The 17,061-nt window shown below is 30.5% G+C and overlaps 1 protein-coding gene across 1 annotated transcript in view; it reads left to right on the forward strand.

Moving 5' to 3' along the window:
- LOC131847946 (tachykinin-like peptides receptor 86C) overlaps window positions 1-16,711 on the forward strand; it is a 55,237-nt gene extending 38,526 nt beyond the window's left edge. The window contains exon 9 of the mRNA XM_059197674.1: window positions 16,602-16,711. Coding sequence (XP_059053657.1) covers window positions 16,602-16,711 — 110 coding nt within the window. The remainder of the gene's footprint in view (window positions 1-16,601) is intronic.
- The last annotated feature ends 350 nt before the right edge of the window (window positions 16,712-17,061 follow it).

Genomic DNA, 17,061 nt, shown 5'->3' on the forward strand with positions numbered 1-17,061 from the left:
TAGAGAGACTTTTCCCACAAAAGTGTAGTATTATTATATACTAATAATGCTCACCTATAGAAACTGTGACGAGGATATGTGTTCATATATAATATATTATAAAAACAACATTTTTTTTGCGTCAATTGAAAATATACGATGTCACTGAAAAAAAAAGACCCGATGTCCAACCGTGCCTTCAATTTTTTTAATTAGGTAAGTGCTTCTATCGTGTGATATGAAACGAGTTTCTTGAAAGACAAGTCTTTCAGTGAGAATAGGTTTTCTTTCAAGAAATTCATAGTATTAAAAGTAACTGTATTATAATCCAAATAATATATATATATATATATATATATATATAAACACCTCTTTGGGCACTTTGTTGATCACGCCACAACCTAAACACTTGCCGATTCCACCTTTTGCACTGAATAACTTGACTCCTATCGCGTATATCTCAGGCGGTATGGCAACGTCGCATTCTATTTTGCGATGTGGCCATATATATTCGTCGATAGTACGATATACTCGACACTTTTTTTACTAATAATTCGTGACTGAATGGCTCCGAACGGCTAAATTTTTGGTATACACAAAGACTTTTTGGCTCTGAATATATTCCAAAAATCAATTAATTATGTTGATCACTTTATATACTCGTCCTTACTGCGATACTTATTTTCATCCGAATATATGTAGATACCGTAACGGTCTATCAATTATGACTTTATTAATTTACTAATGTAGATATTTTATATTCGCAATGCTCCATACATAGTAACTCCACCGTTGCAGGGGGGAGCACCGTACACCGCACCCCGCGCACACAAACAAATTAGATATTTTTTGAATACACAAAGACTTTTTGGCTCTGTATATATATTTCAAAAATCAATTAATTGTGTTGATCACTTTATATACTGGTCCTTACTGCGATACTTATTTTAATCCGAATATATATAGATACCGTAACGGTCTATCAACTATGAATTTACTAATCTAGATATTTTATATTCGCAATGTTCCATACATGCAAGCTCCAGCAACGGTGGAGGCAGGGGGGAGGCAGGGGGGACCGTACACCGCACCCCACGCACACAAACAAATTAGAATAAATTAAATTCATAAGATTATTCATATATTTCGACTGCCTCGGTGGTCACACCGCTTTACATCCGATGGTCGCGGGTTCGATTTCTCGCACGGTGCAAACATTTGTACTCATCGGTCATCGATTGTTTTCATCGGTCTGGGTGTTTTATATGTATATTATATATGTATTTACAAAATAAAAATATCTATTTATATCAGTTCAGTATCAGTCTGTGTTAATTGTCCAGGGCTATTTATTATATTTTTATAAACGGTTATCTTTTTCCATCGCACCGCTCGCTATCGACAGTGAATTCATAGAAATGTCACTCTAAAAACAAAAATAGTTTTGTGTTTTGTATTTCAAATACTAAATGCAAAATAGGTATTTTCAGAATACTTTTTCAAAATAAAGTACCTTTTGAATTTTTGTCTAAACCTCAGATATTTTATTTATTTTAGGTATATCAATCATTACATAGTGTAGTATAAAACAAAGTCGCTGTCGCATCTAACAGTACATAAACAAAGAAAGAAGACTTTTTGGCTCTGATACCGTAACGGCCTATCAATTATGAATTTATTATACCTAATCTAGATATTTTATATTCGCAATGCTACATACATTCTAATATCCGCCTCCATTCATTGTAACGGTGGAGGGACTAAATAGTTGAATAAAACTGAATAAGCACTTGCTCCACTCTATAGGTACTGCGTCGTCGTCGTATGCTGTTCATTTTTTCACTCGTTTTGGCGCCAAGAGAGGGTCACATAGTCGTGGTCAAGTTAAGAACTTATAATTTAATTTTGATAACAATAGATACAAGTAAAAAGTAGGTATTATATTAATGTACGTAAGTACTGTACTTAAAAATATTTATTCTTTATTGTACATTTGAAAAACTTAACACTTAAGGACTTGTACATATACACGTACATACTGCCATTTTCTCTTAAAGACATCCAGAGAAGCACTATTTATCAAATACGCGGGGTGCACCGACCTTTGACCTTATAACAGCTGATTCGCGCGTAACGAATTACATTGCTACTTTTTGGTATTTTATAGTGGATATGTCACTATAAAATATTATTATTTCTTTAGATTATGACATAATAACATAGTTTACATGATTTTAAGGGAAACATACGATAAAAAAAATTCCCGTAAAATGTAAAAGATAAAAAATGGTTATTGTTGGTTATCCTTAAGAGATAGACATATACCATCATGGACTTTTTGTTGACCTTATTTTGATACATCTCTAAGCACTAGACAATACGCATTTTCATTAAACAGTATTGTATTTTTTTTATTTCTTTAACTTTAATGCACAAACAAATTTGTACATGTGGCGGACTTAATATTTTGCCGCGTTATTTACCAGGCAACCATGAGTGGTGCAGCGAAAGATTATTGGCGGTGCACTAATATAAATAAGAAATGTCAAAAAAAGATATATAAATACAAAGCAAAATATACATTTCTATAAAAAAATAACAATATACATACATAAATATATAACCCATAAATGTATAAATAAATACATAATGATCCGATAATCAAATTATAAGTACAGTCTCAAATTGAAAGTAAGAAAAACAGAAAATATAGAGAGAACTATAGGGATATAACAGAAAGTTGTGAAAAAAGGAGAAGGACAGTAAAAAAGTTACAAATTTAAATAATGTTGCCGCAATTTCTGTTTAAATGAATTTATTACATTATTATATATATTAGCCATACGACTAGCCTTATGACTGTTACTTTTTTTTTAATCTATACATCTATACATGTAAATAAAATTGGAGTGTCTGTTTGTAATATTGAAATAACCGTTTTTTACTACTTGCATATGAATATAAATACGGTACATACACCAAAATAACATATTTTACAAGTTTTGTCTGTCTGTCTGTCTGTTTGTTCCGGCTAATCTCTGAAATAGCTGGACCGATTTTGACGGGACTTTTTTTGGCAAGTAGCTGATGTAATAAGGAGTAACTTACGCTACTGTTATTTTAGAAAAATAAAATAAAATTTCACGCGGACGAAGTCGCTGGGGCCAGCTAGTCTATAGATATACCGAGATTTAATATTTAAGTTGCTATTATGTTGTTGACAAAATTTTACTGTAATGTTACTATTACGTTATCCTACACAATTTGTATTATTTTGGATGAATAAATAAATAAATAAATAATAATCTATACATCTATACATTTAATAAAAATTGGAGTGTCTGTTTGTAATATTGAAATAACCGTTTTTTACTACATGCATATGAATATATATAAGGTACATATACCAAAATAACAATTTTTATAATTTTTGTCTGTCTGTCTGTCGGTCTGTTTGTTCCGGCTAATCTCTGAAATGGCTGGACCGATTTTGACGGTACTTTTTTTGGCAGGTAGCTGATTTATAAGGAGTAACTTAGGCTACTTTTATTTTAGAAAAATAAAGTTAAATTCCACGCGGACGAAGTCGCGGGAACAGCTTGTTTTTAATAAAAACGGTTTATTTGATAGAAAAAACATCTTTTTTGTGGTACTTGAGAATGTTGAAGCCTGTTGTTTGTAATATTGAAATAACCGTTTTTTACTACTTGCATATGAATATAAATACGGTACATATACTAAAATTTATTTTTATACAATTTTTGTCTGTCTGTCTGTCTGTTTGTTCCGGCTAATCTCTGAAATAGCTGGACCGATTTTGATGGGACCTTTTTTGACAGGTAGCTGATGTAATAAGGAGTAACTTAGGCTACTTTTATTTTAGAAAAATAAAGTTAAAAACCACGCGGACGAAGTCGCGGGAATAGCTAGTGTATAATATATTAGAGATACCTACGTGTTTTTTTTTATTGATGACTAGCTGTACACGGGATTTCGTCCGTGTGTAATTTAACTTTATTTTACTAAAATATAAGAAGTTACATTCCACGCGAACGAAGTCGCGTGTACAGCTAGTTGTCGGTAGTCTAGCGATTTAGCTAGTACACCGCTTTGATTCCTGCTTGGTGGTCGAGGGTTCGATTCCTCGCACGCTGCAAACATTTGTATTCATGAGTATGATTGTTTGTAACGGTCTGGGTGTTTTCTATGTATAGATAATATATATTAATTTACGAAAACAATCTTTGTATTTGTATCAGTTATCTGGTACCCATAACACAATGTTCAGCTAGCTTAACTTGGGTCTAGATGAAGCTGTGTGAATTGTCCTGAGATTACTATTATTACTATAATAAATCTTTTCAAATCAGCCGATGTTTATTTTTGCCATAATACGTGCTGTTACCATGTGATAATATTACGTAGTTACTGTTTGATAATGTGATAATATTACGTACTTATTACTGTTTTAAATGTGATGTGTTCATTATTTATATTTCCTTTGAATTAAAGACAAGTGTATATATATATATATATACGCGCACTTAGTTGTACACTTTGTTGATCCAGCCACGACCCGTAGATACATTTGCTGGTTCCACTGTCTCTCTCTTTCTACCACTATAACGGTATCGTGGCGGAACGGCAACATGTTGCCGTTCCGCGTTCCCGCGTGTTCCCTAGATAAAGTATTCGTCGATAGTACCTGTACTCGATATATATTTTTTCAACAATTTCCTGCAATAGTGACTCCGTATCAGCAAAATTTTTTAAATGCACAAAAACTTTTTGGCTCTGAATATATTTAAAAAATCATTTACTTGTGTGTTGATGAATTTATATACTAGTACATGAAGTACCTAAAATACTTGTTTTGATTCGAATAGGTAGCGATATTATGAATTTATTATACGTAATCTAAAGATTTTGACGAAATAAGAGTAATTAGTTATCTATCTATCTGTTAACCTTGACTTCATACTGGCACCAGTATTATCAGATGATGAACATACTCTTCGAAAACTTACAGCAGAAATATCGTGTTTGGACTCATTAGATTGGTCTCGATGAATAGAGTTTAAAAAACTTAAAATAAATGGTAAATTAGAAATAACGTATAAAAACACTCTACGCAAAATTCAACCACTTTAAAACTTAATAATAATAATTAGGAAAAGATCAAAGCTATAAGTGCACTGAAAGTAATTGATGGCTTCCACACAATATTTTCAGTACTAAACAACTCTGTTTGTTCAGTAAAAGTGTAAATACACTGGTAACCTTTAATCATATTTTATATGCAAACATTACATATACAAACCCTAAAGTTTTATTTCAAGTAAATAACTAGTTTATTAGCATACAACGTTATAATTTAATTTTCTCATTGCTTTCTTGATTTAATTGATTGATTTTAGAAACATGAAAGCGTAGCGGTTTTTGTATTGATTGCCGCATGCATTCTTATGTAAAATGTGAATACTATAACTATCAGATGGCAATTGTAAGTAGCTTTGACGTAGTCTAGTGTTTTGAGTAGTCATGCTCACTAAAATGTCCAGACTTGTGGCGGCGTGGTGGGCCGGGTCATTGGGCTCCCTAAAATATGGTCGAGCGCAGTGATGGCTGGCTCATCCGTCATACTCGTGAACGGGTGCTGCTTGTAGGGACTGGTCTGCTCTAATCACTATGACTGATTTTCTCTTATTAATTGTTTAACCAGTTGGTTATATATTCAATATTTTTTCTATTTGAGTATTTAATTGAATTAGTGCTAATTGTTGGTTTGTATTCACACACTTAAACTTAAAAATGTAAAGTAATAATAAAATTATTTAAAAGAGCAACACGCAAGTTTCTTGCTCGTTCTTCTTGTGATGAGACAGCTTTCCGAACGAGCGGTAGATTAAAAAATGTAATGACTATTCAAAAGTGCTTCAATGTAAGTTTATGTATTTGAATAAATGATTTTCTATTTCTATTTCAGAATGGCCAGTAGTTTTCAAGAAATAAGTCTTTGAAATTGTACGTGTAACTTATATATATACTAGTTTTTTCACCACAGCAAACAACATCAATATGGCCTAGTTAGTAGTGTACCTGTTTACCAATTTACCACACAGATACTCCGAGTTCGAATCCTACACTTTCTTTTTATTATTTATTTTTTTGTTTTTTTTTATTTTATATTTTAATAATTAATTTATGATTACATACGATTATGAATTTATAATAAAAACGTAGTTAAGTATTAAATTAATTTTACTAGTTAGGAGTGTACCTGTGTACCAACTTACCACACAGACATCCCGGGTTCGATTCCCACCATTGACTATTGTTATTTACTTCTTTTTGTTTTTTTTTAATTTATTATTTTAATAATTAAATTAATTTATACGAGAAAAACGTAGTTAAGTATTAAATTAATTTTACTAGTTAGGAGTGTACCTGTGTACCAACTTACCACACAGACACCCCGGGTTCGATTCCCACCATTGACTTTTTTAGTACATGAAGTACCTAAAATACTTGTTTTGATTCGAATAGGTAGCGATATTATGAATTTATTATACGTAATCTAAAGATTTTGACGAAATAAGAGTAATTAGTTATCTATCTATCTGTTAACCTTGACTTCATACTGGCACCAGTATTATCAGATGATGAACATACTCTTCGAAAACTTACAGCAGAAATATCGTGTTTGGACTCATTAGATTGGTCTCGATGAATAGAGTTTAAAAAACTTAAAATAAATGGTAAATTAGAAATAACGTATAAAAACACTCTACGCAAAATTCAACCACTTTAAAACTTAATAATAATAATTAGGAAAAGATCAAAGCTATAAGTGCACTGAAAGTAATTGATGGCTTCCACACAATATTTTCAGTACTAAACAACTCTGTTTGTTCAGTAAAAGTGTAAATACACTGGTAACCTTTAATCATATTTTATATGCAAACATTACATATACAAACCCTAAAGTTTTATTTCAAGTAAATAACTAGTTTATTAGCATACAACGTTATAATTTAATTTTCTCATTGCTTTCTTGATTTAATTGATTGATTTTAGAAACATGAAAGCGTAGCGGTTTTTGTATTGATTGCCGCATGCATTCTTATGTAAAAGGAGTGTACCTGTGTACCAACTTACCACACAGACATCCCGGGTTCGATTCCCACCATTGACTATTGTTATTTACTTCTTTTTGTTTTTTTTTAATTTATTATTTTAATAATTAAATTAATTTATACGAGAAAAACGTAGTTAAGTATTAAATTAATTTTACTAGTTAGGAGTGTACCTGTGTACCAACTTACCACACAGACACCCCGGGTTCGATTCCCACCATTGACTTTTTTTTTGTTTTTTTTTTAAAGTAATATTTAAAATTAACTATTTTAATAATTAAATGAATTTAATCGATAAAAACGTTGTTTAATATTAAATAAATTTTAAGTGACATTAACTATTATAGCATGCACAAAAAATATTTTGTAATAATAAAGAAAATACATTTGAAATGTTGTTGTGTTAATTATTTATAAGATCTTACTATAATTGTTAGCTGCTTTACAATTTAGAAAGTATAATAGTTAATGTAAATTAAAATTAATTTAATACTTGACAACTTTTTGTTCGATTAAATTCATTTAATTATTAAAATAGTTAATTTAAAATATAACATAAAGTCAAAACAAAAAAAATTCTATGGCGGGAATCGAACCTTGAGCGTCCGTTTGGTAAGTTGATTTGAAATTCAAAGGCTTATTTCTTTCTTCGAAATTACTGGTCATTTTGTAATAATACTTAGGGTTCGCATACCCTTATCGGATACTACTACTACACGGAGTTTCGTCAAAATAAAATATCTAGGTTAGGTATAATAAATTCATAATTAATAGACTGTTACGGTATCTGTATATATTCGGATCAAAACAAGTACTATGAAATAAGAACGAGTATATAAATTGATTAACACAAGTAATTGATTTTTGAAATATATTCAGAGCCAAAAAGTCTTCTTTCTTTATTTATGTACTTGTTATATGCGACAGCGACTTTGTTTTATACTATACTATAATATGTAATGATTGATATACCTAAAATAAATAAAATATCTGAGATTTGGACAAAAACTCAAAAAGTAATTTGTTTTGTAAAGGTATTTTGAAAATACTTATTTTGCTTTTAGTGTTATAGTACTTTAAGCGTTATATTTTAAGTAACAATGTTTAATTATAATTAATATCACTGCACCAACACTCCGATCGTGCAAAAAATTTAGCTGTTTCATTATTTTTTAGTTCAATTAGTAGTCTACCTAAATCCTGGGCTAAGGGGGGGGGGAGAGTCATGACCCCCCATGACTCCTAAGACCTCCATGACGCTCCCCCCTGGATCCGCCGTTGCGTCTTCTCTTCATTCGCTCAGTAACGTTGTTACAAAAGGAAAAATTCCCGTCCAAAAAATAACAAGTATTGAGGTTTGATCTGGAGTCACGTTACTCCAGACTGATTTCTATAAATATTTAGATTAGATAGACTATTATTCTTGAAATACTAGCTAGACATTATTAAGTTACTGTAGCCATAATGTAGTAGCCCAAACGTGCCAATGAGGAAGCCCTTGGCAAATGCTGCACCCTGATTGGCCCGTTTGAATTGGATCAAGAAGTGGTCGTATGCCAAAAAGGTGGATTTGTATAAAATCGTGTATAAATCGCTTAATTATTATTATTACTCGTCGTGACAGTTGTGGCTCAAAACGGATCAACATTTATATATGGTCAGCTGGCATTAGATCAACAAAAGGCCTCCGGATCAACAAGTGAAAATGGATCAACAAAAAACTACCTATACGGCACGTCTGAGCCACAAAGTGCCCAAGGGGATATTTATATATATATATATATATATATAAATAATCCAAACTATTTTGACACAGTGGTATTTTAAATGTTTGTAACATTAACATACAGTTTGTTTTAATCACTTTATATTTAAATTTCTGTCAATAATGAGCTATAAAACCGACATGCTCTTAGCCGATTTCGTTCTCTGGAATCATACATTTTTTTGTATAAAGAGTAATTCTGCTGCAGACATTGACAAAATTCAGTATAATGATAACAGACGTTGCTCGTCGCTACTGAGTTGACGTGAAATATCATTCCACATAATTTTTATAACATAGCTTTAATGACATTCTATAAAATAATGACAGAAATAAGTTAATAATAATATTAGAAACCAGAATAGATGGCATTTATGTTTATATTTGACGGTCTCGATGGTTTAGTAGTCTATTCCACTACACAAATATTTATATTCATGAGTATGATTGTTGACATTGGTCTGGGTACTTTTTATGTACATTATGTATATCATTTACAAAAGAAATTAAGTTTTTCTATCAGTTGTTAATACCTTTAACACATGATCTACTTACCTTAAACTTGGATGATTATGTCACTCCTAGATATAAATAATGCACTATTTTATATTAATTCTTATGTAAATGAAATCGCAAAATTTTGCACTGCAAAACGAATATGAACTTGCTTCTCAACGTTCCCCAGGTCAGACATTCCTCAAGACTACTTGAATTGAGATTAATAATAGATCTCTTGAGTGAAAATGAAAAAAGTTCATGCACATACTTCAACATCTAGCTGTTATTTCCAGTTTAGGATTCAGTAGTAAGCTCCCAAAACATTTTCCGACACACAACTACACACAAATGTATATGTACATCTCATGTTAACTACATCCTTTATATACAATAAAGAAAACTTAGTATACCATACTAATAATAAAAATTAGTATAAAATAAATTTGATAGGTTATTGAACAGCAATAATCAAACTTAAAAAACAACTGGGGATCGCGTCGGCTAAAAATATAGTGTAGGTAGGTCCTCGTCTGCCATTTTATCAATTGTTTGATCTTTTTCCTGTGTTAGGTCCAAGTCGAATTAGAGCCGAAATCCGAATAGGCGATTTCCGCTTACGTAAAGTGCCTTTGGCTTTACGGCTTCTATTTAATTCTATGTCACTGACAGACCCTTTAAAATAGTGTGATTTATCCATATCCAACATTCTTACAATGTTTTTGTCATATTAAATTCCTAGCAGCTGCCATATTATGTCTATTAAATGTTCCATTATTAATTTTTAATATAGTAAGCGACAGCTTTCGATATGTCATCCGCCTGAGTACCGAATGATGATGTATTGAAACGGATTGCTTGAATATTTAAATTAAACAGAAAATTAAAAATTAAAATATTATTAGCAAATTTAAAATATTCTCAATAAAATACTTTACAAATGTAGGCTACACCTAGAATAGAATTCTAATATATTGAATATCAATAAAGCTGTGAAAATATTAGTAGAAAATGATATCATGTAGGTAGTTTAAATTAAAACTGAAAGAATTTATTGAGCAGCTATACTATACTTTATACTACTGTAGAATACTTAACTTCTGATTGCCTATTCTTGGTTGAGATTAAAATATCTACAAGAACTATAAACCCAAGAATATATGATATATACATATATATAAAGTTGTGTTCAAGTAAAAAGTTACATATTAATATTGTGACGATTAAAGTCAGATCCTTTATGGGAAACGATTACGTCATTTTAGCAGTATAACGCAGTGTTAAAAAGACCATAGTCCTACATAAAGTATCTATAGAGTATTTGTTATATTTTTGAGCAATTCTCCTTTTCTCTATAAACGATTCATATAAAAAGCTGTATGCGTAATAATTCTTCCAAGTCGGAAGCGGTACAGCATCATGCACGAACAATATTTCATCTTAAGTTTTTCGTTAATATTCCGTCTGTGCCTAGCAAACAAATTGCTTTTATAAATGCCTTAGTTCAGCTTTTTGCGGACTAATTTCTCATTAGGTCTACGTTTATTCTTACTTGTATTTTATTTGTTGTTCGAAATTAGAAAGTGATTTATGTAACTAATCTAAGGCGGTCAATCTTCTTTGCTACCATGTAAGCAATGCGGCGATAAAGGTATGCACCTATGTATATTTTTCTACCAAGGTCTATAAGATTCGTACAATTTGAATTTTATACCAATATATTCTAAAATTTTCTTTGTTTCATTAAACGTGAATATTTAAGAATTTAGTTTAATTTGCAAGTATGTATTTTATTTCATTAAAAGTCATATTCTGAGCGCACAGTCTAGCCTCGTAAACATACCTAGTCGAAGACAGTAGTACTCTTGTAAGAAATGTATTACGTACATAAAGTTCGCATGTTTTGTAAAATTAATATTTTTTCTTCTGTCTTGTTAGTACCTACTTGATATAGAAAAGAGACTTGGTTTTATATGTGTATTTAAAAATCCTTTGTCAGCGGTAATTACCTTTTACTTCCCCATTTTTGTTTCTTGATTTGCTTTCTTGTGACGTAAATAATGGTTTATAAAAACACATTCAATTGAATTTTGTTACAGTAAGCCAGAGGCATTACCGCGACCCTTCTTCCTTCAGCCGAGCATGACATTCGCAGAGGCGAAGTAACCTGTCCCGCTCACTCACACCCAACGGTATGTTTTTTATCTTATTCCAAGATCCCAAATTGCCATTTACTTTTGATCCTTTACCACTGACACGTCTTTCAAGGCTTGTTTCATAGAATATCATATAACAAACGTTACATCAAATGTTTTCTTCTTTTTGGTTAATTTATAAAATTTTATGTAAAATATTTAAAATAAAAAAATACTGGATGTTTTACGCGACTTTTTTTTAATACATGAAAAATAGTCATTACTAAGATAATCTTCAAGTTAAATTTCATTTTGAACTTTTCCAGGTTGTTTAGACGTGAAAATGTAACATACTGATAGACACAGTTTCGCAAATATAATATTAGTATTGATATATGATAGATGCATCCGAAATAAATTTTTAATTACTTGTTTCTTCCAATTACTTGTTTTTCGTATAATTATATTTTAATGTACTATATGTAGTATCGGATCCTGCTACTATTACTATAACCAATGGTAGATGTTTTTCTCGTATATATAGGTATACATATTGTGGTATATGTCGATCGCTCAAAGACTGGTCTGACAACATTTCCTAATATTTTAGCACTGAATTAATGCAGGTGATAAGAGAGATAATTTTGCTACGATGAAGAATGGTTATAGTTATACCCAATTACCCTTTGCTTCAGTAAGCAAGCCGGTGATACAACCTGCTTAGACTAAGGAGGTTCGGAATACGGAACATATTATATACATAATATATAGAAAAAAAAATACTACATGTAAATAACACATTGCATGAGACAGATAGAATGGAAAAAATATAAGTATTTACCTTAAACCTACAAAATATAAAGTAGTGACTACTATAATAGAGATATTCTGGTCATAAACATACAACCTCTTTTCAGAAGTGCTTTATACTAATCTTACATAATATTACACAATAACAAAATGGAATAACGATTATATGAAAACAAAGATAAAAGAAGAAAGGTGAAGTATGTGAAACACAGAGTAAATTGGAGTTATTTACATTCAAATGAGGAGGAAAATCACGGTGCTGGTTACGCTGGAAAGGCCAATCGCACTAGAGGCATTCGGCTTATGTGTGGCAGTATAGTGTCAAAATGAGTCCACCATCGTTGTAACGTAGCACACATGCCTCCAAGGAACAAATACCTAATAGACTGGATTGATTCATGCTTGAAAAGAAAATAAACTTAAAAAGGAGAGAGATGTAGTGTATGTGGAAACACTAGCAGTTTATTATCTATCGTCTCGAGCCGAGCGTACACGGACCGCCGTGCGCAAGAGGGAAGGGATTCCCTGCGCAAGCGCCGCGGAGTAAAGACGTGGAGCTATGGCTAACGAGCCGATAGATAATAAACTGCTAGTGTTTCCACATACACTACATATATTATCCAATTACGGAATGTATATACGGTGGTTCTATAACTATACTATATAATATTCACAATACTACAAACTTACAAAAAGTTAATTAGTAGTAGTTAATGAGGAGCGTCAGGATGACTTGATGAATACTCGACGAAAATCTACGCCTACATTCTGCCAAACAAATTAGTGGCAAACTAGGGTTGCTAACTTTAAAGCATAAGCAGCATCGTACGAAGAAATGAGAAACTTGATAAAATCTCGTATATCAGATCAATTTAGCTTTTAAACCTCGTACATCAACGTATTTTGTAGAATTCTGTAGGTCAACATGTTGTAGAAATCTTTAAGCAAGTCTCGTATCTCGTCGTCTTTTGTATCGTAGGCCAAAAATGTCGAATATGTTTGTACAAGTTCGAAGTTCTTGTGGATTCACATACGGTTGGCATCCCTGTGGAAGACATAGATACCTATTTATTAAATACATCACTAATCCTATTTTTACCAGCTACTGTGTACTTTAATAACAAGAGACTGACGTCGTATAATATGTAATGTAGGATGTAGGACGATCTTCATAACATCAGTCTACAAATTCCTTTTCTGTTTTATTTATCTTACAGTAAAGTGTTTTCTCCTTAAACCGGCCAGTGACCCGTACTCTCCTTAATTATCTGTATACCATCTTGTTTAATATAGCCAGTAAACAGTAAAGAGAAATATTTATACTTGACCAGAATATATATTTAATTTTTGATTATTTTCTAAGAATCTCCTGGATCAGAGTGTAGAATTAAACTATTTTTTAATGGAAGTAATAGATATACGAAGGGTTGGGGTGGATATCCACTGATTGGTTGCACTACTTATCCTGCAAAACTTTGTTTTCATTCTATTCAGGCTGTTTCACCGAAAACATTTCCCAGTTTATACGACTGTTTAAAATACGATGTTTGTTTAAAATTATGCCTATAAACTATCAGAATTAAAATAAAACCGATAACGGAATTTAAACATTCGGCTTTAAAAAAATTACCTCTCTGAAACTGCAATAACAAAGGCCACTTTTAAGAGTAGAGCAAATATGAAGTTATGAAATATTAGAAAATTTTAAATAAATGTTTTAAAAGGAAATAAAATAATAATTTGTTAATAAATACTCTGAAATAAAAAAAAATCTATTTTACTAATTTATTTATTGAAGTCATACTATATTTTTGTTTTCTGTTATACAGAAATAAATTTTAATAATAAATAATTTAATAATTAATATATTAAAATTTATATTCTATTAGTACATTAAATAATTATTAAAGTAGAAACAAACAACGTTATACAATACAGCTTGACTTACCAGTCCAGTAGGTGTCTATTGACCTATTTCTTACACACATTCGCCAGGCGACGATAACCATTTGTAATAAAGTAAAGCAATATCGCCATTCAATAGGGACTATATTGTACTATATTGTAAATATTTAAGTCTTATTAAGTACTTTATGTATCCTCTAATTCGATTGGATAAATGTGACGTTTTGCATGTAATGCAAGTTTCTTTTATGTATTCGTATATATTATTCCACAATAAGTGCATGAAATATTACAAATTTGGTACAATATTGGCAGAGATAATCTCTGCTATAGCCTAAAATCGAATTTAGGAATAATTTCTATTTTAAATGTGTTTTCTTAGTATAGATAATGTATTTCTGTACATTGTTAACTGTTACATTTTATAATACTTCTTATTTTGATTTTGATACAGTAAATATCAAGAACAATTTGATATGCTTGAAATGTAGCTGAATATGTAGCTACCTGTATTATAATATACGAATATCTAAGAACGACTTAACATTTTCGAAGCTTTTGCACAAATTAATAAAATGATAAAATAAAGATACAGAAATCGTAGCGGTTGAAAAAAACTCATTTGCTGTTATTACCTTAATATTTATAAACGACCCACATAATTCTATGTAATGTGGACATTGCCTATAAGACTTACAAATACAATAAAAGTCCTTATATCCCCTGATGGGAAGTACAGAAGCAAATGCTAAATTTGATGCGAAAGTTTCTAACTATCATAATGTATTGAGGCGATACGATACTAAAAAGAAACAAGAAGTACGTATTGAGAGCTCTGTAAGACAAAGTTACGGAAAGAAATGAAAAGGCTTTTAAGTTCATTATTTAACCCTAAATATAAACTAATCTACTAAACTTAGTGTTTAATTATTTACTTGAACAAATTTTTAAATAATATGATTAGTTATGTATTTAATACTCTCTTTATCAACAATTACTAGTGAGTGCGATTTTTGTCATTTCCTCACTTGGACTAATAAATTCAAATTACAATAAAGAAACCGTCATATTTATGCATAAAAATATTTTTAATCTGTTATGTTATATATTGTCGTAATTGCATTACTGCTACTTTGGTACAATTTAAATTATTATTAATTAATCTTTCAGAATACATATAAATTAATTCTATTAACATATAAAAGTTTTTAAATAGCCATTTTATCACCGATTAGCCATTTTATCGGAATCAAAAACATTCTTAGTAATCCATTTCACAATCTTTGGGCCAACTACCTTTTAAATTAAAAAAAATAACGTTTGCCGGTATCACTTGTTTTTTTTAAAAGCTTTTCAATGTTTGCTTTTATAATGGGACTGTTTGAAGTCCGTACATCAAAACCGTTTAAAAATTCTTATCTTTTCTTTGTTTACGATGATATACAATTCAAATATACAAATAAGTATTAATCACTTTATTTCACGTTTTCTATACAGAATTACTATACAAAAAAAAGCACTTTTTTAACTATGAGTAGATATGGTAGAGGGTTGGCTACGTAATACAGAATATCCTATTCGATGTCACGTACTAAATTGAAAAATAAGTATTATGTATATGTTAAAAAAGTAAAAATGTTTGAGGAAAATCGGGAAAAATCACTTTATGCTATGCCTAGTAATTTCAGACTAGTCGAATCACTTTGGGGATTTTCTTGAATATCAATTCTATACTATTCTTGTTGTTGTATGCAGTACACTACAACTACTACATTAATAATATAGTATATTATTTGTATATTCTAGTTGTAAATCTGACAGATTTTAACATGACATGTTAAAATTGTTTAAAAACTATTTATAGAGACTTATGAACAACTTCAATATATTAATATATATATATAATCTCCCATAAGTACTCTGCCAATGCATAATATCTTATTAAAGATCGCATAAAAATATTGTTATTATTATGCCCAGAAATGAAGAACACTTATAAGTATACAATATATGTACCTATGTTTTATAATTGCGTTGTAGCAAATTTAGGGTGGAGATGAATTATTTTCTTATGAGTAATTAATGAATCAGAATCTATAATTATGGGACATGATATCTAATAGATAGGTAGGTACAATAATAATACAGATATCTTATATATCTAATAAAAGGTGACAATAACCACGATATGATTTGATTTTCTCAGTATTCATGGGCTTTACCTTCATCTTATGTAACAAAGTAGGATTTCATATCGACATATTGATACAGTGATATTTTTTCTGCTTTCGCTGCCTTGAATCAGTTAGGGACATCTGTGAAACGTCCTCGAGAATATTAAAGCTATTGTTTTATATATTTCCGTTTCTTTAACAGATCATTCGAATGCTACCGAACTACTTACGAATGGAAATGCTCTGAGGGTGAATCCGAGGGGAGAGAGGGACAATGAAACTCATTTTCACGTGTGCGACGATAAATTATAACTTGTGAGTAAAGTGGTCGAAAACTTTCGTTATTAAATAATATTTTAATACAAAGTTTCATAAGTACAGATGTATATAATGAATAAATGTTGTTATAAGCGATTGTGCCTATTTTAACATCGAATGTTTTATAATAGTTTAATTTTCTGCCATAGGTATAAAAGACATTTCGAAACATTAAATGTAAACTTAAAATTGTAGTAGATATATTATAAATTTTAGTTGTACCTAAATTAAAACCTAATTGTAGTATGAAAATAAAACACTATAATTAAAACAAAGACTCGCGACAAGTGTCTCATGTGGGTTACAATCTTTTAAAAAGGATATATTTTTCTATCAAATAACAG

The sequence above is a fragment of the Achroia grisella genome, unplaced genomic scaffold, assembly GCF_030625045.1.
Source record: "Achroia grisella isolate CSIRO2021 unplaced genomic scaffold, CSIRO_AGI_Agris_v1 utg544, whole genome shotgun sequence".
NCBI lineage: Eukaryota > Metazoa > Arthropoda > Insecta > Lepidoptera > Pyralidae > Achroia > Achroia grisella.